Below are 24,715 nucleotides of genomic sequence, written 5' to 3'. Positions count from 1 at the left end.
AGGATTGAATCTAGACCAGTTGGGTTGGTTGTGAGTGGATCACGCCACCTCACAACCATCGACCCCTATGTCGGCGGTGGGGTTCGAACCCAGGCGTCGAGCGTGGTTGGCGGAGACGTTACCAACCACACTAGGCCCCCGCTCGTACCAAAAATTTGTTATTTAGGATGAAAAATAAATTAAAAAAAAATCCTATCAAGGTGTATTTTTTTCTGAAAATTGAAGTGTTTGTGTGAATCTGTTTAAGCAAATAATAAGTTTGAATGAGAAAGGCTCACCGCTAGGTGGATTAATTTGAGTTTTTTTAATGGTAACTGTGATTGATGGAAAAAAGCATCTGATGTACATATATTTCTCCAGGCCCAGGTCAACACATTTATTACAGTACCTACATACATCATCGTTACGTCGATTCCGCTGCATTGTTAATGGCTGCTTTCACAGTACTTCAGAGGGACTTCGGTAAGCTCTCCCTCATCCGGAAACGCTACCTCAAGGCTCTACGCGTACTCAGTAGTGACTTCGGGGAGTTTGACGCATTTTGACCACCAGGAGATAGTGGTCAAAATCGACGATTGCGCCACGATAGGTTCGGACGTCGGTAATATTCGAGAGCTGCCTTCCGTCAACCAAAACGTGATCGATTTGTGTTTCAGTCTGCTGTGGTGATCTCAAGGTTTACCTATATGGGAGGCTATGCTGGAAGTAGGTACTACGTATGACCATGTTTACCAAATGTTACGCTTCCACATTTTGCACATCACAATGAAAGCTGTGCCCAGCTCACGTGTGTTGCTGCAGCTCTGGTAGATGATGCAACCAACTCTGTACGTATGTACCGATACTACCTTCTAGCATACCTCCTGCGGCGCGAGAATGTCGTACTTCCGGACCTTCAATAAGTTGGAAAGAATGCGGTTGCTTCCCAAAAAATTAATAGACTTGCAGTTCCTTAATCCGAGTTCCCAATCGTTAGTCCGTTTTCGTTGCCTAGGTCTATGCCGATTATCCCGGTCTATAATATAATAATTGTTTCTACGGCTGGCTTTTAAGGCCTGCACCAACCTCCAGTCTCGCTGGAGAACCATCGTGACAGCAATATTGAGAGTCCGTTGATCAGCCGCCCCTAACATAAGGAAGAGGAGACGCTGTTTTGAGTCACACCATCTTGGTGAACAGACGCTCGGGTTAGCGAAGTATTTACTCTACCGTCGGGATATGATTGACGCGCCAATGATCGCGTCGCACCTTTTCACTTAGCTATTGTCGGATGACAACATTGTCCAGGATACACCAACCAGTTGTGTCCATGTTTCAGCTGGCAGATCGCTTGACGCGTGAAGATGTGAGATAGGAACTTGGGAGGACCGGAGCTAGGTTTGACGCTCCGTCCAGGTCGTCAACTCATCATTTGAATCCCCCTTTTCTTCGACTCTTCAATGCATATTATCTCGCTGCAAAAAATATAACGTATGCGGTGAAAAATGGACTTATTTTGGATGGGGGTAAAAAAATAACTAAGCCAGATAATTGAGTTTGATAAATTTCTCATGGAAGGTAATCATGTTAGCTTACTCGCAAAAACATCGTTTTTCGATTCCTTCTTCGTTTCATTTATCAATCCCTCCTCAGTTTTCGAGACAAAATTGTTGGAGTAGATCTCACGCTTCAACCTTGCTCAGAAATCCTCTATGGGACGCAACTTGGAAATGCTGGGCGGGTTCACCAACTTCGGCACCACATTGGTATTCAGTTACTCCATCTCATCCAACGATCACTTCTAGTAGTGGGCCGACGCCAGACAGGCACTTCGTACTATAAATTGTCCCGTTCACGGCCAGTCCGGAATGTAAGAAGAGCGGTTTCAACATCCCCTTTTCACTGATTTTCAGCCACAGCAGCACCTTCTTGGGGAATTTGATGTGTCAGGAAACCTCACCTAGATGCTTACTTCCTTCGTGGGGGGAGTAAAATACAAAGTGCCCTGCCAGTCGTTGCCATCCAGGGTGAGACAGGTCTCGTCGTCCATCACCATCGCCACGTCAGGTACTTTTTCGCTGTTTGGCCGGTTGCACTATCTCCCGATGTAACCACTTTTCTCTCTGTCTTCCTCTTCAGCATCCTTTGGAGCTTCTTATCGCTCAGGGTCGTCGGCCGTCCGGAACCGTGGTTTCTTTCAATGCTTTGATTGTTGTCCAATAGTGCCAAGATGTTGTAGATGCCGTAACGGGCGTATTCGGTGTCCACGAACTGCCGCACGATGTCCTTTTTCGACGCGACGGGGTACCTTTTTTTGAACGCTTCTGAACGGAGTAGCTTCAATGTTTTCGCCTTTACGGTTTCGAGTTCGACTGATAGAGCTGTCAATTTTTTCTGCTGACTTATGGGTTAATATGATTGATGCTGCATGCCTAGTTTCGTCATTGCGTGTGAAGAAAACCTACGAAAAATCGGCAATATGTGTACATTCTTTCACCGCAAACGTTAATCTTTTTTCTACATTTTTCATAATACAGGTCGGACTCAGTTATCCAGAGTATCGAAAAAAATTTCGATAATCGAATCATATAAAAATCATACAAATTTGCTAGCAACGAACCTAAAACAATTGTTTTCTTTTGTTGTTTTATTTGTATGTTGCAGTGGCATGGCCAGAAATTATTTTTATAGGAAAAGAGGTGAAGTCTTAGGAAGCGAAAAAAAAATTATCAATAAATCATAATCAACTGGTCAAATGAGTACGAATATAACACAAGCTATTCGCTTTGTGTAACTGTGACGAATAACTTGATATACCGAACCACGTGTTGTGGTGTACACTAATGACAAGAAATATATGTATCGTAAGAAGGAAAGCAAAGAGAGTGCACCAACACCGATATTTTGTTATTCGCATACTAACGACGATGTCAACGCATCTTAGGCTTGCTTTATATGTATTCAAAATCGCTAGAGGTGATTTTTTTTCATCGCTGATCTCGGCTAATCGAGAAGTTTTTGACATTTTCAACACTTTAAAAATATGATATTTTTTTGTTTCTGACATTTTCGTTATCAAGGACATTTCTAATTTATGACATTTTGGTTAAGTTGACATATTTGACATTTTTGGCATTTTTGTTATTTTTCCCTAGTAACCATATTGGTTTTATCAAAGTTTTATTGCGCTCAATAAAGCCAAAACAGCGCTATAAAACTTTGATAAAACCCGTTTTGTTACTTGGGTTGATCACTATGACATTTTCAACGTTTCGACCGTTCTACCTCTTTGATATTTTTTACCAATTTTTGGCATTGCACACAGTTTTGTCAAACGAAATTTTTAACTTTTCAAACGTTTTCTTCAATCTGGGCATTTCTATAATTTTTGACATTTTGAATTGTTTTTGACTTTTGACGTTTTTATGAATTATAACTGCTCTGAAAAATGAAATTTTATCACCAATTAGACAGTTTTGACTATTTTGAAATTTGTAACGTTTTTGTAATTTATAACAGCTTTGACATTCATGTAATATTTTTTTTTTACTTTTCTCGGGCCACAAACACGTTGCTGAGTTTTCATGTCTTGCAAATTTGAAAACGTGTGACCGCAGTTTTACTTTTATTCTAAGCCACTGAAAAAGCCGCACTAAAAGTCTTTGAAATGGGTTTTGATTACACTGGTCAACTTAGGTTCACTCTAAAAGCTCAAACCGGAAAATAATGAAAGATTATCGTTATTACACCATTCCTGTGAAATTTGGTGTCCCTATCCATTTTTTCCAGAGATGATGATGAGTTTACTCGTCAACATAACATTAAAGCGACAAGCCCGGCGAGCAATTTATATTCGACATTATCACGTAAGTTGACGCGTTTTCGTAATGGCTCTAGGGGCACCAAAACTCAGAGGAATGGTTGAATAGCTATAATCTTTCACCAGTGTTATCGAGCTAGCTTTAATCATTTAAGTCAAAAATCTGTCATTTGGCCCTTAGTAACACGTGTCATGGGTTTCGTACAATACTGACACTGCTCAAAATTTTTTATTTTTGATGGCAAACGATGCCAACTGTTATCCAGTTTTATTCCACGAAATCGCGATACAAACTGAGAATCCATTGTTATGAGAGCCTCTGCAGCACAAATCGAAATTTCTCCATAGACGTAGTATAAAGAAGGTTTTTTACAGTCATCCTAGTATTATGGCCCAGTCTATACTTTGTGTCGGTTCCTAGCGTATGCCAATAAATTTTAATAGTCAAATTGAAGTTTAGTGAACGTGAACAACATTTCTCTTCATACCTTCTGTGCGAAACCCCTGCACTAATGAGCATATCTCTCAAGATTTCCAATAAATGCCGGTAGACTCTCATCAGCTGATAATTTGTTATTGTTTTTTTCGCAATCACAGAAAGTCGGTCGTGGAAAAAAAGTCTGGAATCCGTTGAAAACATCGCTTTATTCAACAAAATGAATGGGACTACAAATATGCCCATAATACTGGTCCAAAATTCACTTTTCCCAGTACTAGTACTAGTATTGATTCCTTACATATGTCAATAACTTTAAATAGTCAAATTGATGTTTAGTGAACACGGGCAATATTTCTCTATTAGATTATTATTACTCTAAATCGTGCCAGGATATGTGAGCCATATATCGGTAATTTGAGTAGTGTAGGAATAATAATGGTATAATCTTTCATCCTGATTTTTCATGGTGATGTTTGATGGATACAGATCAGTACCTTCCCATTAATACTAACTTCTTCCTTTGATACTTGTGGATGATGTTGAGGTTTCCAAGGTCACTCCAAGTCAGTCCAAAAATCCCTTTTCGAAATGATATGCATTTTGTATCTTTCACATTTATGACTATTTAAGAAAAAATCATAACTGATTAAAAATGAATCATTTAACGTCTGCAATTATTTAGACGTATGTTTTCGTTCTTTTGCTCAGAGATAGTAGAATCTACTGAGGCCTAAAATAATTAATTCATTCTTCTTTTTGCCAAAATACCTCCACTCTCGGTCGTTAACTTTTTGCCCCGTATTCCACTGACTGGCAATTATAGCAAAGCACACAACTATGTAACAGTTCCTTTTTTATTTCTTGGGCACTAAGTGTAAAAACCTCGTCTCGTAATATACACTTTGCAACACAACGCGACGGAGGCTATCAATACCTCGGCGAGCTAACCAAAGACGCACACCTTTGATATCGGAACAAAAAACTGCAATCCCGCACAGTAAAGCAGCGGCAAGTTACGGCTACTTTCCCCTACCCTCGCCAATAATTTCAATTGAACTTCGATGTCTATCAGTATGCTACCTGCGATTGGCCAGCCAGGACCAGCACGCGGTCAACAGTGTCCCACGTGTCTATGTCGGAGTCAACCGCTAACCGCACGTAAGCCTGTTAAACGATCAGTGTCATCCGCAACCATTTCGCAACCACTGCCAGTCTGGTGGTGCCATTAATCTATGCACTCAGCAGCCAACAGAGCTAAGTGACCGCGCATACAGGCAAAGGAATAGTTGAAAGACTCGAGCGGAGCCACTACCCAGGGCACGCCATTTGATTGAAACAGTGTTTACTGCTTTGAAGTGCAAGACGACGGAATGTGAGCGTTTTATGATATATCTCTGTCACCTTTGAAATGAAAATAATGAGCCTACCGGCGGATGACCTTGAAAACATGATTCCCTCAGTAGTTCAAGATCATTGAACGTGTGAATCTCATTTGATGATCCAGACAACAACAACTGGTTTCAACTGTCCTACTAAGGAAATTCTTTACAGGCGGTCATAACAAAAGAAACATATTAGGGCTTCCGTAAGTCATCGTTTAAGATGGTTCCAATTTTAGGGATATGTGCTAAATTTTGCTGTACAGGATATTGGTAAGGTTGCTTACTACAGCACGCTGCGACCTGTCGATGTCTCAACGGCAATTAACTGTGGATGCGAACAACTAATTGATACCTTCTGTTGCCCCTTTCTAAACTGATGACTGAAAAGGCCACAACCTATGTCGCATCCTCTACTATCTGCGTATCAGCCGTTGGGTGGAAAGTTGCACCGCTGCTGGTTCCTTGTTTCGCACCTTGTATGCATGCACCAGTTAGAAAGTGATTTCTCCGGATGCAATTTCATCTGACTTATGCGTATCAGCTTTCAATCATCAAAAACGGGCATGCTACGAAGCAGCGTGGTTGTTTTTGTGCTTTCGACAACAATCAGAACCCACGACACACGAATCCATCCAGAGGTTGGCTGGTAAAACCTGATCCGTCTGTTTTTTGACACGATTTTGTTTTCACCGTTTGTGCAGAATGACGTGATCAAAACTGTGTTTTGTTAGCAACGTAATACCGCTGGAAATGTTGTCCTGTCAGCTTTATCGCTAGACACCGTCGCGTCGTCGGGAGCAAAAACTGTTTATCATGCTTCACTTTGATTCGCTTGTTGATTTGCTTTGGAAAGTTTTGTGATCATTTGCTTGCTTTTTTGTTGATCAGCCGACGCCGCACACGAAAATTGAGAGCTGTTTGTTTATGCAATACAATCGGATCAAACGGTTTGGTAGTGCCGAGCAGCGGCGGCTTTTATTATTGAAATTATGCATAAGTTACGACGCTAAGGTTTGGAATTTCTTAATTATCGTACAGGTTTCAGCTAGAGAATTTCATCGTTTTATCAAAACAAAACAAACCTGAAAACGGAACTAAAAATTGAGAAAAATCAGCGACAGTCCGTTTCCCCAGAGAAACTTTGAAATTTCGAAAATTCATAGCTCATAGTTTTCTGTATAAACTTACTCATATGTTTCAGCTTATGAATGAATGAAGTGTTGTTATTCTGTTTTCTTATCTTTCATGTACTTGAATTTCCAAGAAATGTCTAATTCGTAAATATAAAATGAAAAAAAAAACATCAGGCGTTTGTATTCCTTCTAGTCGTGACTTAGCGATAAGCGATTAGCGGTAAAATCGCTAAATTGCATTTATCGATTTTTCGTTTAGCTATTAGCGAGCTAACTTTTGAGGTTAGCGAGTTAGCGATTAGCGTCGCTAAAGTTTAGATTAGCGATGCCCACCTCCTGCATGTTATTGGCCTCGTGTATGATAGTTTTATAGTAGTCAATGAAATTAGGTTTAAAATCTAAAATTATTCCTCAATCCCTTTCTTTTTCTTTTTTACAGCGTCATGTCGTTGGTGCACATTAGTATGTGCTTGAAGATTCTAAAATATAAAGGAAATGTCGTTTACGTACAAAACAAAAGGAAGTGGTCCTAGGTAAGGGCCTTGGGGGACTCCTGAAGCAATTTGAATGGGATTTGATCGCATTCCATTATATTTGATGATTTGTTACCTGTCAGTAAAATATGACTCAAACCACTTCCAGGGACCAGCCCCAATTCCATTTTTAGGCAAATTAAAAAGTAGTATTATTATGAAAATAGGTCAAATGCCTTGTTAAAGTCTGTATAGGGCATCAACGTGGTTCCCATCCATCGCATTCAGTAAGTGATCTACGAATTCAAGTAGACTTGTGAAATGTTGACGCGGTCTTTGAAAAATGTACTTTTCTTTTATTCGATTTTAATTTTGACAACTCTTAGCCATATACCAAAGTTTAGATAATTTTGGGTAGATAGTTGTAGGGTAAAGATTTCAAAGATTTATTCAAGTTTTTATGCTCAAACAAACAATTGATTTAACTACTTATTTGGTGATTGTTACTGCACTGATATGTTCTCAAGATACTATTTTTAACTATTGAGATCAAAGATAAAAACTATTAAGATCAAATCAGACGATTGAATTTGCTTCTCATGTGGTTTGATGCGCTATATAAAACAGAGAGCACAATGAAAAGCGTTAGTCCAATTTGTTCAAGTTTCCTTCGTTAAAATAACTACTACTCCCACCAGTAACTAACTTCAGCAAGTACTCATCAGCATAATAACTAGCTAGCGCCATCGGTACTTTCGGTTCCCAGTTGACCTCTGGCTACCGAATTTGCGCAGCACGTTCACCTTTATGATGCCTCAAACCGTTATTGTTACTTCACTCGATGCAGCATGTTCGATTCGCATGGCTATAAAAAAATTACAGCTACCACACTTACATGAGATTCATCCAAACGAAATTTGTATGCCCATCCTCCGTTCATTGCCGACAAATGCCAATTTGTGTGCCTCGCGGCTATTCCAATCCCGTAAAGTCTCTCTGCTGTACTGGACTGGAGCCGTTTGTCTGTGAAGGCAGCTTCCATTATGCGCCTCTCACCTGCTTGTTTAACTGGATCAAAACGGTATACATCGGGCGGGGCATTAATCCGAGCCTAAGCTCTGACCATGTAATCGTGACCTAATCGAGCTCACTCGGTAGTCCCAAAGTGTGACATCAATCGTTTAGAGATTGCCTCCCAAAATATAATTAGCACTCGATCGCAGGTTGCTTCATTCACACTCCACACAAAGGCTGGTTTGGGTCGTGAAAAAGTTTCATGCAGTTGCCGTCGTTCATATTTATATAGGAAATCAATTACAGCGAAGGTGATCGCTTGTTGAAGGAATTGTCCAGTCACTCTCACTGTTTCGAAGCTGCACACAAAGAACATGACACTAAATAGAATAAAAGTAGTTGACTGATGAGCAGGTTTTGTAGGGTGGTGTGTTCCGTGTATGTTCTTGATGGTCGCGTTATGTGCTTTCAAGATGTAAAAAGCTGGTTCAATTGATCTTGGTCATACACTTGTATTTTTTTTTCTTGTTTTGCGTGTCATGAAACCAGTTCTTATAGCCTAGATCCAATCAAAGTCAAATCAGCCGGCAATGTGTTGCTACTGCAAGTGCCGGTGCTTTTATTTAAACTATTGTTGTTACAATATGTAGAAGCACCGGATGCAAATTATTTTGGAAAATATTACATCCAAGTGTTATGTATACATTTCTGCTGAAAAGTCTTTCTGGCGGCGAACAACAACCGCTTTTTGTTCAACTTGGAATAACTAGTCTAACACCATACAAATTATAGCATGCAAGCTTAGTGCAGAACACCGTTTTGCGCAAAGATAAAAACGCCAAACCAATTTGTTCATTTTTATCGCTTACCACAGACAGAAAGATAAAAATAGTCGCACGTGCCGTGAGTGACTTGAACGCTTCGAGCAACGAACCTTTGCGGGCCCGATCACACTTCGCCAGAAAGGTGTCTTCGATCGGAATCAGGTCGAGTATGCAAATCAAATAGACATGTCGTCATTTTTTTTTTAGAAAGCACCCACCATAGTGGTGCCTGTTTATAGAAATTGATTCCATATGGGCTCGTCCCGAAAGCATTCCGCAAGTCAACCCTCTTCAAAACCGTTTCGGCTGGTGTGAAGTGGTTCAGCCGGCGGAGGTGGCGAAATAACGGAGAGAAAAAAAAGCATGAGCATACGAATAAATTTAAAATCGAAAATGGAAATGATGGGCCCAACTGAACCGAACCGAACCGCAAACAGAAAACAGCAACATGCATTCTCCAACGCATCATCGGCATCGATCGGTTCGCTGCCGTTGTTGGGCAACAGATTGCCAGCTGCAGCCGACGTGTGTGTAACTCTTACGGGAGATCTCCGCAAAACCCGGTGAGGCCTTTTTCTTTCAAGCCTGTATTGACGATTAGTCTCACGATTTGCACGTTTGAATGGCAAAATTTGGTTGGGTTTGAATCCTACCTCATGGGTTTTCTCTACAGTTTGCAGTGTATTTCGACAGCGTCGAAGCTTCGTAACAAACTAGGGGTTAAGTTATGTTGCACGATACGACAGATAACAAATCGTTAACGAGACGGGTTTTATCCGTTCCGTAAGTTGGATCATTATGCCAAAGAGGAAAGCTGCAGTTGACGTTTGATTGGATACAGAAACGGCTTTCAAATAAGTGATATGATTATCGAGATAGTATTTAATTCCATTAATCAGAGTTTTAAGCAAATTTGGGCTTCTACTAAAACGTGATTCTTCCAGTTTACGCAACACGAGTTTAATATGCAATTATATTCATTTTTGTTCCACAAAAACTTATTTTAAAAAAATATATCATAGCGGCGATAATGATTAAAAACAGTTTAATTTTTTTCTAATAGAAATTAGATGTGTGAATTTTCTCGTTTCCTCCGTTTCACTTTTTAATAATCATCATTCGTGAGCTTACAACTATTATTACCAATATTGATGTACCTTCATGACACTGACAAAAAATGTATCTATAACACAATTCCACTGTAAACGTTCAATTATTGAAAGAAAATGTCCGATGATTAAGGCAAAATGGGCTTTACATTGTTTGTTGTTTATTGTTCAGCAAAATAATACAAAATTACTTTTTATATTATTTCCATTGTTTTACATTTTTCACAGTTTTGATATTTTTGACATTTTCGATGCTTCTAACATTTTCGATGTTTTGGACATTTTATCTCCCAGCTGGTCTCGAAGTACGATGTTGGCCTAACAAGCCAGTTGTCGTAGGTTCGAGTCTCGGCTCGGGAGAGACTGCTAGTGTCAGTAGGATCGTAGCGCTAGCCCCGCAATTGTCCTGTACACTTAACAGTTGGCTGCGAAGTCTGTGTAAAATAAACAGAAAGTCGAGTTCCGAATCGGAATGTAGCACCAAGGCTTTGCTTTGCTTTGCTTACCTGCATTGTCATTTTTTTCATTTATGAGACTTTTAACATTTTTTACTATGTAGACGTGAAGTCAACATCTTCGACATTTTGCACATTTTTGATCTGTTATAACATTTTTACATTACTGTCGTTTTTGAAATTATTGATTTTTTCACACAAATATATGACTTGGGACAGTCACCCAACTAGTTACCAAAATTAAAGAAAAAAAATGGTAGTTTACTGTTTTAACCTAGCATTTTATGAACCCCGCGTTCAAAAAAAAATTTTTTTTTTGAAAAAAATGCTTGTAGAGAACTCATGTGTATTTTTATTTTCAACATTGAAACTAGAGGGGAATGTAACAGGTATTTATCATTATGGATCTATCGAACGTTAATCATTGTAGAATAGAAGGAATGGGGCTCTAGAATCTAAATTTCCTTCATTATGCAATTTGTGTACCACACTTTATTTACATTTCGAAACGTCGACATATAAGGGGGAATGTATTTTAAGGAGCTTAAGGAGCCGCCTGTGTATTGAGACGAAATACTCAAAATGTGTTCAATTTGTTTTCTATCTTTTCTCTGTTAGTGCAGTGCTGATAAAAATCGTTTTCACAAAAGGAATTTTAGGAAAACTACAGCCATCTTTTTCAATTTTTACTTCCAATGAACGCAGCGCTCTTGGAAAGACATTAAAATTTGATTCTCGAAACGAGCTGTCATACTCCGATGAAATAATTCACGCGCATCGTTGACGGTCACGAAATAAAATCTTCTGCAAATCCAACTAAATGAAACTCACCGTTCCTTTGGTAAAGCCAAAATGAAGTTATCAACGTGATGCTTGCTGTCGTTATCATAATAAAACGCTAGAATTTCTTTCGTGAAAGTGTTTTTCTTATTCATCACTAGTCGCGTAATGCTAATATACAGCACTCAAACCGAGTTTACAACAGTCCAGTTCACACAATGAAACTCACAGAAAAAATTTTTCAGGAATTTTGAAACAGTGAATATCAAATGAACACGTTTTAACTGCGCCTGACGGAGAAGTTGGCTTTCATTATTTTACGAGTGATGAAAAAACGGAGAAAATAAAAGAACATTGCATGGAAGCGAAAGATTTCCTTGCAAAATACTGACATTTACCGGTGGCTATTTTTCAGTTTTATGCAAAAGCGCTGGAATATTATAGTCCTGATGATATTTTGCCTCATTTTGCCTCAAAAAACGGTGTCTTAAGTAATTAGAGTGTTTGGGGAAAAGTTGACCGAAAACCTGGAAATGAAGGAAACCGCATCTCGACGGTCGAACAGACAACCAAAGCGATTAAGAGGACATTCACGAAGAATTCAAACTCATCGATCCGGGATGTGGCAGATGAAGTCGGAGTATCACACACCACTGTGCAACGTGTCATGCCAAAGGTTGTCATCGTAAAAAGGTAAAGACCCCAAACTGCGACAAAAAGCAAAACAAATCGACCAAAACGAGGACACGGAAGTTTTACACGATAAAATGACCAAATTCGACTGTATTATTATGGATGACTAGACATACGAGAATTCTACACGGCGACGAGAAGGGGCGAGGTGGCAGAGATATTTTAAAACCGGCATCATCAACCAGGAAGTTTACGTCAACGAGTGCCTCCAAAAACGACTCCTGTCGTTCTCGCAGCAGCACACGGGTTCTGTGCTATTTTGGCCAGAATTAGCGTTATGCGGCCAACGACGTTCAATTCGTGCCTAAGGATAAGTACCCGTTCAACACCCTGGAGCTTTGCTCGATCGAACACTAACTGGGCCATCGTGAAGCGAAACTTAGGGAAGACAAAAAAAGTCGTCGGGAGCGAGCAGCATTTCAAGGCTAACTGGCGTATAGCAGCTGAGAAAATCGCAAAATCGACTGTACAAAATCTGATGCAGCATGTGAAATTCCACGTGATCTTTATTTTCCCTCGTTTCATGTGTTAGGTACACAACCAAATTCTCGCTATTGGTCAGTAGAAGGCGCCATATAATTTATGTTGCGTGAAAATGTCAGATTTTGTGCCAAATAATCTTCATTTCTCAATTTATTAAAATAACGGCAGCTGAAGCTCATTGAGAGTTTGAAGAAAAAAAAAGCTTTACGAAAATGCCGCTATAAGTGTAACAACGTGCTGTTTGGTTCCGCTGCTCTAAAGATCAAAAGGTGATTTCGATGTTGACGACTGTCAGCTCGAAAGAAGACCAATAACTTTTGAATAAGCAGATTTAAAGAAATTGCTCGATGAGGATGCAGGAACAGCTTGCTTTGGTACTTGGAGTTTTCGCCAAGCCATTGCATGTCTTGGGAATGATATAACAACTTACTTGGTTCCTTATGATTTGAAGCCAAGGGACAATAAGCGTCTTTTTCGCCATGAAAAACTGCAGGAAAAAGGAAGGGTTTTCAGCATTGCATCGTGATGGATGATAATTATTTTTGTTATTCATTTATTAACATTTGTAACGTAAGGCAAAACCTTTTAATTTGTTACAAGAAATTTCGGTAGCGAGCTCCAATGAACAATGCCTCTAACAAAAAGTATTGAGCCATAGTCACAGGTACCATGACGCGGCACAGAAAAGATTCATGTACGTAGATTTCTTACCGACCTAAAGTTCGAAAAAGATTTACAGGTTTCTTAGTCACATTAATTTAAAAAATCGAAAAACAAGGTCTGTATTAATAAAAGTTTTAGAAACTACAACCTACCATACCAGAGCTAGGTGAGGTGTAAAACATGCGAATATTTGGGAAGATTATAGACGTATCTCACACATGCATTTAAAGCCATAGGAAGCTTAAAAAAAACACCCACAGCAGAATTATCAAAAAGAGAATCACCGTAAATGAAATGAGGGAGTATTAATGATTTGAATAACCGCAGCTTTGTTGTAGTATGGAAATGTTTCGTAACCAAGTTCAGACGCTTCAACCTGCCATAAATTATTTCACACTGAGCATTAATGTGGGCATTCATTTATTTGATGCGACTAAGCCGATCTCTGCACGAAAGACGGCCTAAATACGAGCAGAGGCAAGAAAAAGTGAATCTACTGCATGACAACGCTCGGCCTTATGCTGCCAAAATCGCAAAATAAAACTTTTATAGAAACGCTCAAATAAGGAGTCGTACCTTAGCCACCATATTTCCTAGATATTGCGCCGTTCGATGGCAGACCAGGTGCAAAATCAGCAGTTCTGCTCATGTGATCGAAAAATGACTTAATTCGTATTCGAGTATAGCATCAAAAGATGAACACTTTCATCGTAACGGTATTTGAGTTCTGCCAAAAAGATAGGACAAAGTTGCACCTAGCCATAGATAATACTTTGAATGACTTATAGGTTACTTATTTTTTGTCAAAATACTCAAGCAGACTTTGCCCTACTCCAACAGAGTTTACGACCCCGTTATGCTTCCTGTGTTTGGGCCTTCTATTACACAGTGCAACAAAAGTTGACTTTTTTTTCTGCCTTGGTTTCAATTTTTATTTTTTTGTGTATTTTGATGCAAAACCAAAGTTCCCCGAGTTTGAATATATTTCAACTTATAGGGGCAGCAATGGCGCCATTTTGAATTTTTGAGAAATCGGAAATTTTAGATGTTTTTTCGACGCCATTTTGTTTTAAGACCAAATATCAAAATTCTGAGAGTTTGTCCACATATCAGCATCTTCTTACTAGTCTTTAAAAAAAACAGATCCTAAATCGGAAAATAAACTGAGCTCTAAACGGTGATTCTACGAAACCGGTTTTGGCATGGTTTCAGTATATTACTAGGGTGTCCCAAAAAAATCGATGTTGAAAAAGTCAAAGTGCTCAGCCCTAAACTGAAAGATAATGTTATTTATAGCATTTTTGTAGAACATTTCGACTTTCTAAAAGGTCGTTTTCAGGTTGCCCAAACGTGATTTATGAAAAAATGACTTTTTTATGCTACAAACCCACTTTTTTGCACTCTTTTCAAATCTGTTCGATTCCTACATTTTTTCGTACATTTTTTTATTTTTGTGGGATTGTTTTTGAATATTTTGCCCGGTTTGGTTCAGCATTGTATTCAGTTTTTGACTCCCAGAGCCCATTAAACATCACCAAAAAATTAATTTTTCTAATCATTATTAGATAAAACCCTTCAAAACACAAATAAAAAAAACTTTGAGCAAGAACTGAAATTTTCATTGCAAAGCGGGATTTACGACGGCAATTTACATGAAAAAAGATACTTGATATCTTATCGAGGAGCTGAGATATTGGCATTTTTCTATGTGATGGGAAACTATGCATTTTAACAAATATCTTAAATAACTGTTTTTTTTTGGGAGATAAAAAATAACAATGTTCAGAAAACAAATGCATTTTTGGATGGCTGATAACTTAGTAGAAGGTTTCAAAATTTGGAAAAATCTGCGAAAAAAGTTAGAACGAAAATTATGATTTTTCGTGCCTTCTAACAGAAAACTCAATGTTGCTCGTAATCTGTAAGAGATAGAAACATGATGTCTTCGGTAAAGTTTCTTGTTTTAAGATAACCTAAAACTTTGTCCAAGACATCTTGCGTCTATCTCATTCTGATTAAAAAGTAAATTTTTTATCTCACTTATTGGTGGATTGATCACCCTTCTTTCTACATTAAAAGATGCTTTTTTGAATATTCTGAAACTTCTCCGAACATACCTCATGGCTATAATCAACATTTGATTCACTATTAGGGAAATTATACGCACAAACGGCAAAATAAAACGCTGTGCAATGGAGATATTGAGCTTTAGTGGCATTTTTGACAAAATGCATAGTTTTCCATCACATGTAAAAACGCCGATATCTCAGCCCCCCGATAAGATATCAAGGATCTTTTTTCATGTAAATTTTCGTCTTGAATTCCGCTTTGCAGTGAAAATTTCATTTCTAGATCAAAAATTTTTTTTATTTGTGTTTTGAAGGGTTTTATCTGAAAATTATAAGGAAAATTCACTTTTTTGTGATGTTCAGTGGGCTCTGTGAGTCAAATAATTGGATGCGATGCTGAACCAAACCATGCAAAATATTCAAAAACAACCCCACAAAAATAAAAAAATATATGAAAAAATGTAGGAGTCGAACAGATTTGAAAAAAGTGCAAAAGAGTGGTTTTGTAGCTTGAAAAAGTCATTTTTTTATAAATCACGTTTGGGCAACCTGAAAACGACCTTTTAGAAAGTCGAAATGTTCTACAAAAATGCTATAAATAACAATATCTTTCAATTTAGGTCTGAGCACCTTGACTTTTTCAACATCGATATTTTTTGGGACATCCTAGTATATTACACAAGGTAGAATAATATCGTGTATGTCTGAGCATCAATGATAATGCGCTAATATCTTAAAAGGGGTAGTCAAACTATGTCTTATATTGAGTCAAAAAGTCTCAGAAATCGATTGGTTGGTGTCTGATCCACGTAAAATGTCAGCGACATATCAAGTGTGCCCCGATACCCCTACAGAACTAAAATAGGTTTATCTCGACGTTATTAACTTATTTGAAATCTGTTCAATGTAATATCAAGAGTGTAAGCGATACTCAAAGATACAATAACAATTTGTCTTTACAAGATCCCCCTTTTGCGGGGAGGGGGTTGCATTTTTGGCCAGGGCCGATCAAAATATAGGAATCTCGCTTCAGCTATGAAAATTCGATAAAGTTGAATGCGACCCCCTCCCCGCAAAAAGAAGAGGATTATGTAAAGACAAATTGTTATTGTATCTTTGAGTATGGCTCACACTCTTGAATAGAGTAGAGCCAGTGAAGGAAATGAAATGATTTTGAGCTGATTGTTTTTTCATCTTGAGTTGTGCACATCATGAAGTGCACAGTTCATGACTAAAATTGTATCCTCTCAATACGTAATAAAATGTTGGTGCCTTGGTCACTCGGAAATGACAAATACAACAGTTGACTACATACAACTCTGAGAATAGAGTGATGCGCGTTGCTCCGTTGTAATTCTCTCTTCGTACGTGGCGCATCGTAGGAAAAAAACGATAGCAACAAGCAAAAGAATAATTGAGAGTCCCATAAATGTTGGTTGGATTGCATCTCGCATCGCAGTGACGCAGCAGCGATGATGCGGTGCGGTGATGATGGGAGGGAGAGTAAGTAGTTCGGAAGGTATTTTTTTCAGCAGGTTTTCTATAGCAGCCAAACAGATACCAAAATGTGCTATGTTTGTTACCGAGAAATCATACGTTTGTTGTATTGCGTTGCGATTTCGTCAATGACATTACTCAGTAGTTTTTGTTATGATTAGTGAATGGAATATTTTCCTCATACTAATTTGGGTAGTAACGTTATGGAAGAGTGAGAGGGGATGGAGTTTTGAAAATCTTTGAATAATGCTTGACTTGCTTTTGAACTGGTTTTGGATGCATTATTGCAGATTTTGATACTGCATTTTCACATTTCAGTGCTGCGATTTTCAGGTTTTAGTGCTGTATGCCAATTGTGTTGAACCGAATATATTTGTACAGAAGTACAGAAATAACACCGAGAGGTACAATAAGGCTTCTTTAGCAAAATCTATAGCAAAAATTTGTAGAGGTTTGTAGAATTATCATTCTTATTAAACATATGCTGGCAACGACATTTTTATTATCACTGGACTTGTTTATTCATACTAAATTCAACAAGGAACTTGGAATATAAGCATAACAACTCAGATCTGTTTTTCCCTTCCTTTTCAATTTTCTATATTTCTGAGTACAAATGACATGAAGTATTTACAGATCAAATTTGTAACGGCTAATTTAACAAACATATTTACCCTAGTAAAAATGTTATGCAACTTAAATCCAAACAAAATATGGCAAGTGTTTTTTACGTCTAATGCCTGATCAATATAAAATCTGCAATATTTTGCAAATCATTAAAACTTTTTCTATCTTTCACAACAGTTCGAAAAACATAGAGGAGAAACAATTGGTATGATAAAAAGCTTATCGAAAATTTTTTCCTGATTGGTCTGATTTCAATTAGTCGAATGTTCGCGGAATACCAGTTCAAGAAACACTAGTTAGGGCCAACAATAGTGGTCTTAAAAGGCTTCGCGCCCATTCCACAGCCTTCCGACCGAAAAGCATTGCCACAACGATTATAACGTTAGTTCCAGAGCTATATGCTCTCTACTGAAAACAGTTACAGTTTGAACCTTTGTTTTTATTTGTTTTGGAAATATTCGAACTGTTAATAAAATTTGTATACACTTGTAACAGTAAGGAAAAAATTCTTAATACATATTTAGAAGAAATTTGTTTTGTAAGTTCTCCGTACGTCACAATTGAATCAGTTGTAACACACCCTGTTGACACAGTGCAGTTCGATGGTTCGATTTTGGTAACATATTTATTTGCTTTCATTGACCACAGGGGGTTTGTTTCTGAAAAGTTGGTTGGGTTTGTAACGACAGATGTTGTTTGGCCATAATGGGTCAAGTAGGAAAAACATGCTGTTAGTGATAAATCAAACGGGCCCGTAACATCAAAATTGCACGAAAGCTTGAAAACTCCGAAATTCAAAGAGTAGTAAATCTAGAATTTGTTTATATTAAAATGTTGATCTGACTTAACACCAACTAATTATATGTAAGGAATTACCCATCGTGAAAAAGTTGAAGAGGTTGTTTATTAGACACGACCGCAGAGTTAACCTAGAATACGACAGCCTGTCTTAAGTCAATGTATTTCTTGCAATAGGTTTGGGAATACACTCAATGGGGTTAATCAATTTAATGGTCTCTCTGTTCCAGATAACGTTTACCTCTACAGACGGCACCGGTAACGACAAAGAACAACAGCAGAAGCTATGTGCAGCTAAGCAGTTTCACTTGACGCCATATCCAAAACAAGAATGAAATTGTATTGTTTTGTGGCTGTCTATTGTATCAAGTTGCACTGAGAAAGCTTAATTTAGGCAGTGGCTACGATGAGGGCCAATAGTGCATTCCCGGTAACCTAGGTTTAATACGAACAATTTTCTGCAGTTTGCAGTAGCGTAGATAATTTTAAAACTGATCGCTGCAAATAGTAGGACTTGAGCGAAAAATTATGTGATTCAGGTTCACTGGCGCAAACATTCTTCAAATAAATGTTAAAATACACTCAGTAAACTTTGAGGCTTAGCTGAAGTCAAAAGAGGTTAATAATGTTTGTCAATGCCATTTATTGACAACTGAATATTGTTTTTTGACATGGCAAATTTTTGATTTAGTTCTGAATGATTTACTGTGTAAAATCAACATGAGATGATTTATTTGAATCTATATATGATAATTTTTATCGCTATACTGCTAGTCACGCACGCTATATAGCTAGCCACGCACGCTGTAGATATGCACACACGCTATATAGCTAGCCACGCACGCTATTAACATGCACAGACATGCTATAGACATGCACAGACACGCTATATACAAGCACAGAAACTATATAACCATGCACATGCAAGCCACGCACGCTATAGACATGCACGCGCTATATAGCTAGCCACGCACGCTAGCGACACACGCTATAAAAATTCACACACGTTATATATGTGCACACACCCTATATATATACACCCTGGAAGATGGTGGCTTCTCAAACCACCTGGTGGTGCGAGTCTCATTTAATTTCTGGCTGTATTCACCCAACGATATCTGAATTGAATTACCACTGGTGGGGTCCAACTCAGATCAAAAGGGAGCCGAACTGAAAAAGTTAGGTTCTGCAGCTAACCATTACCGCCGCCGCTGTTGCCCGCTGCTGCTCCACGTCGCCTTTGCCCACTGCCATCGCTGCTACTGTCCGCCGCTGCTGCCTGCTGCTAGTAAACTGAGATTGCTTGAGGAGAAGCAGTCTCTTATATAGCCCAACGAGTGCATTCCTGGCTAACTAGCCAGGATAAAAAAGGGTAGCATAAAAAAAGGGTAGCATTTTTATTTAAAAAAAAAAAAAACAGCCAAAACTAAGTTGCAATCGTTTGGGAGCTCCGCAGCTGCAAGATTACAAGCGGATGGTCGTGGGTTCGAATTTTGATATAATCAAGCCATTTTGGTTGTCGAAGAACTTTAGCATGGGTTTATTCTCAGGTTCTCCACCTCATACCCTTCCTTCAAGCTGAGTTCTGCAATACTCCTATTGACTTTCAAATAGTTCCCTCTTATAATAAAACTGATCTCAGTGTCGTTTGATAGGTTCTCTTCAATGAATTATAATTATAGCGCGATATTGGCTGAAGGAATAAGGTTTCGATCAGACTTCTTCCTCTTGTTAAAATATAAGTCAGGTAAGTTATAACAAACTGACCTGAGGTTGAGTGTAAAGGGTTTCTCCGGGGAATTGTGAATGTGACGCGGTGTTGACATGAACAACGAGGTTTCGAAAAGGCTCGTTTTTTGACAAAATAAGTCCTTCTTACATTAAAACTGACCAGCAGAATATTAAACCTCTCCATGGAATTGTAATTGGCGATATTGGCACGGAGAACGAGATTTCGATAAGACTGCCTTCTATTTGACATAATAAGTCCCACTTAGAATAAACCTGGCCAGAGAAAAACGTTAGATGAAGTCTCTCTTGTTATTCGGGGACATTTGTTGTAGGATGGAATGAGGGTCGGTATAGTAGAGTAGTAGTAAACTTAAAACGAAAGGGTAAAACCCCACACACACGTGTGTAACTTACTTCAATATTGGTACCGCCAATGATATAAAGTGCGGAATACAGAAAATACCTGCGCAGTTGAAAAATTCAAAATTAGTAGTAATAATTGAATATGATGAAGCAAATAAACGATTTTTTTAAACTTGTTCTCGAGATCAGAAGCACTATAAAATAACCTAACTTTTAATTTGATCATGTTAATATTTTTTTCACTGCTTCTAATCGACCTGTTATCTCTATTTCATCCTGCTTTTGAAGCATAAGGAACCTTCACGAATATTTCAGACGTTATTTCTGACTGGATTTTAATAAATTCACTACAGTATTATTAAAAACAGTAGCCAGACAGTAACAGAAAATTACAAAACTATCATCCTTTTTTTTCTTTTGGCTTCGTTTGGCTCAGATCGTCAGATTACTAAAGCCAAGTTTTGTGGATATTTTATCATCCTTATTAAAGGTTATCAAAGATAACAAAGTACGATTACCCCCAATTACCCTTCAGAAGTTCTGAACCTAAACAAATACGCGAAGCTCTCCAATGCTTTGTGAGGTTCAATGCTTCACGAATATCGCCTAAAGTTAGATTATAATCGTGGCAAACAAACAACATCACAACACGCTGTGTGAGCTTTCCTGCCAATGATCTTCGCATGCGACACGCGACACGCAACTTGTACAGTAGAGCCTTGTAGCGATGGCCGATGACGCAGTCTTTCCAGCGGAGAAGCATGATTAGCACTGATCGGAACGGCACATATAAACTTTGTTTGACTCATTCCTCATTTGTTTTCCTGATTGAAGGATATCCAAAACGGTAAAACGCTTTCACTTGAATACTGTATGAGCTCTTTGTCGCACTGTAAACGTTTATCAGCTTGATATCGGCATAAGCGATTAGGCTTCCAGATATACCACGATAGCGCTAACGGAATAACCCTGAATTCAATATAAACTCTCAATTATTCACCAATCAAGATCAAGCGGGGCTCGGCATATCGATTATCGCTACGCGGTGAAGTTGGCCCACATTCGAGTGGCTTTGGCACCGAGCATCGGTCGGGACGTTAACCTCTTCAAACGCAAAGGAAACCGAAAAGGCGATCAAAACAAATGGCAGAGAAAATTTTTCACTGTCACGCAATGCGATACCCACTGCCTGCGGTTCCACTTTCATTAGGCACAAGGTTGGCTGCCCGGTGAAGGGAGGACCTCTGACGGGTAAAATCAAGGCTGTTCTGAAATTGGTCAAGGATTTTACTACCGTTCAGTTAACTGCTGTGACATGCAACTAATGTACTATTTTATCTATTTATTTTCAGAACACGGAACTACGCCAGGGAACGCCACAGTTTAAACGCTGGGAAACGCTACCTCAACCGCTAGACTTTAAGGTATATATTTTCAATGTCACGAACCCGTACGAGGTGCAGATGGGACGCCGCCCGCGGGTCGTCGAAATTGGTCCGTATGTGTACTTGTAAGTAACAATTGTTCGCAGTTTTTATGATAATAGAAGTCGACACTAGTGATCGATATCGGATCTGGTAGAGTCGATGTCGATCACTATACCGTCACGAATGAAATCCGTGTAATCTCCCGTAAAATTTCATACCTGTCAGTGAATACCGCCGAAAGGACAACATTCGGTTCAGCAGAGACCGATCGAAGGTGCATTTTTCTCAGCAGCAAATATACGTGTTCGATGCTGAATCATCCTATCCGCTAACGGAGAACGATCCCCTGACGGTGCTTAATATGCCTATGAATGTAAGTTAAAAGCTAGGAACTTTCGATTTTTACACGACCCATTATAAATACTTTCGCCAAATCGCATTACTCATACGTTTCAGAAAAAAAATTAAACAAACTGGGCCATCCACGCTCTTTTTCGCGTTTGCCGCTGTCACCCCATCAACATCCACCATCACAGCAGCTTCTGTTTATATTGCCCCCTTTCTCTCTCTCTCATTTGTATATCTTCATTTCAGAGTATATTACAAATAATCGATACCCAAGCAAAGGAAACAATCACGAACTTTCGGTCAGATGTTAACAATACTCTCGAAAAAATCCCAGTAGTTAGAGTTATCAAAAGAATAATAGAGCGAACGACGCCGATCCAAGTAACGTTTGATACTTCCTATTTGTACTCCCTATCATATTTTGTGTTTTTATTTCTCGCGCATAGAAACGTTTTCATTGTGTATTTAACCCTTGCAACGGCTGTTGGCATTTTTCCTGGCCTACTGGTTTTAGCAAAGTGCCACCTGTCGGCGGTTCTGGTTAAGGCGCTGCTGTAAACTAGCTGGCTTGTGCTACTATTTCCTCTATTATCTTCCCGCTTTCCTGTATGTATGTGTGTGTTTCTTACCTGCTACTACTGTTTTACGTTGTGTGTGTAATCATCATCTAGTTCGGGTGGCGGACTAATTAGGTAAATGTCAAGCGTATGTAGAAAGTAGAAACTAGCTTGTTTTTCTACTTGATGGAGGTGCATGGTCGCTGGTAGAAATCCATAAGCGCACACACATCCGCCTCATACTGTAGTGTTACACTGTCATTCCACTCTTCCGATTGAAGGCTAGTGCATCTGAAGACGCCATTCGAACTGGTGTGAGTTTACACCGACTATTCACAGTAGCTACCAGCTAGGAGACTCACATACTGACGACACACTCTCCGATCCTGTTTGTATTGTGTGATCAGCTACATTTCTGTGTGTGTGCGTGTTTCTTAAGGCTCTTAAAAATTGAATCAAGAAAAACCCGTTGGTACAACGGAACAATCGATTACAAAGTAGTTAACAATATAATCATCAAATCATCGAAAATCATCTCATAAAAGTTATTTTTCGATTGGACGAGAAATAAAAGGTTAAAAGTTTCTAAAAACAAGAAAAAGTTTGATTAGTGTAATGTTTTGGGCAAAGTTTTAAAAAGTAATTTTGTCCTTCCGGGCAAAATAAACACAATTCATCAATTCCCATTTTTACATGAAACCCTTTCAAAAATTTATTATGTTTCATAAAAAATACTAATAGAGCAAAATGATATCTTTAGCCCAAAGGAACACTAAGACATTTTCTATGGAATCGCTCTAATGTGTCTAAGGGCAATAATGTCAAAATTTTCCAAAATGCTAGAAATGTCTGAATTTCTAAATTTTCAAAAATACTAGAATAGTTGAAAAAGTTAGATGTCTATCTTTAGGGCACAAAAATTAAAGCAATCCCCCATGTTTTTCGTATTTTGTTAACTTAGACTAAATGTTAGAATATACTAAAGTAATGTAGCAGAACTTTTCTTACAGTGTTAAGCATATTGTACAACATGCCAAAAATTTGTTCTGTTTATAAATACATTTAGCAAGGAAAACATGAGTTGATTCGGCTGCAGGAAGCTTTGAGAAAACTCTATGTGACGATTAGTATTTTAAACAAAAAAGAGTTCACTAGTATATAATTCGTCTAAAAATACACAATCGCGAACCATTTTGTAGAAACCACTTCGCTCGTCATCATCATTGTGATACACTTTAGTGACATCAAACTCTCTGCACTTTGTATGGAACGCTCGATCGTGTCGGTTCACAATGACTAATTCCATTTAGGACGTGCATTCACTCAGTGGTAGTTCGGCCTCCTCAGTATGTAATTGCAACCAGATCTGGGCTGACGCTCCAGAGCACCGATAACCTTTTTAGTGAAGTTCATTCCGATGCAATCGAAATTAAACGAAAACCTATTCCATTTTTTTTTCGGCCGCAGTCGATCCTACAAATCGCCGAAGACGAAACGTACGACAGCCTGCGGCTGATCAACGTCGAACTGAATCGGATATTCGGTCGACCGGATACCATGTTCCTGAGGACAACACCAAAGGAGTTCCTCTTCGATGGAGTACCATTCTGCGTCAACGTGATCGGAATCGCAAAAGCCATCTGCAAGGAGATCGAGAAGCGCAACACCAAAACCATCCGCGTAATGCCGGACGGATCGATGAAGTTCTCCTTTTTCCATCATGTGAGTAGCTGAATCTGGTCTAGTCTATAAAATTTCAACTAATTTCATTCGTTAGAAAAATATGACCGACGATGGCGTCTATACGATCAACACCGGGATCAAGGATCCACTGCAGACGCACATGATCGACTCCTGGAATGGGCGCAGTACGCTGGACCGATGGAGCAATCGATCGCAGGGGTCTACGGCAGCATGCAACAGGATTCATGGCACTGACGGATCCGGTTATCCACCATTCCGATCAGGCGTCCAGAAGATGACCATCTTTAGCTCCGATATTTGCAGGCAAGCATTTTTGACTGTCAAATTGACAAGCCAATGTTTTGATT

At 38.8% G+C, this 24,715-nt stretch overlaps 1 protein-coding gene across 2 annotated transcripts in view; it reads left to right on the top strand.

Annotated features, from left to right (window-relative positions):
• The window catches only part of LOC129721948 (sensory neuron membrane protein 2), a 64,714-nt gene that overhangs the window by 28,157 nt on the left and 11,842 nt on the right, over positions 1 to 24,715 (top strand). Inside the window, exons 2-6 of one of the 2 annotated variants that reach the window (XM_055675082.1) lie at positions 21,685 to 21,842; positions 21,985 to 22,132; positions 22,354 to 22,488; positions 24,132 to 24,386; positions 24,442 to 24,671. In XM_055675082.1, the coding sequence (XP_055531057.1) occupies positions 21,685 to 21,842; positions 21,985 to 22,132; positions 22,354 to 22,488; positions 24,132 to 24,386; positions 24,442 to 24,671 (926 nt within the window). The remainder of the gene's footprint in view (positions 1 to 21,684; positions 21,843 to 21,984; positions 22,133 to 22,353; positions 22,489 to 24,131; positions 24,387 to 24,441; positions 24,672 to 24,715) is intronic. The other variant, XM_055675084.1, reaches the window with a different exon arrangement.

This window comes from Wyeomyia smithii, chromosome 2 (assembly GCF_029784165.1).
Source record: "Wyeomyia smithii strain HCP4-BCI-WySm-NY-G18 chromosome 2, ASM2978416v1, whole genome shotgun sequence".
In the NCBI taxonomy this organism is placed as follows: Eukaryota; Metazoa; Arthropoda; class Insecta; order Diptera; family Culicidae; genus Wyeomyia; species Wyeomyia smithii.
This window is presented reverse-complemented; position numbering and strand designations above follow the sequence as displayed.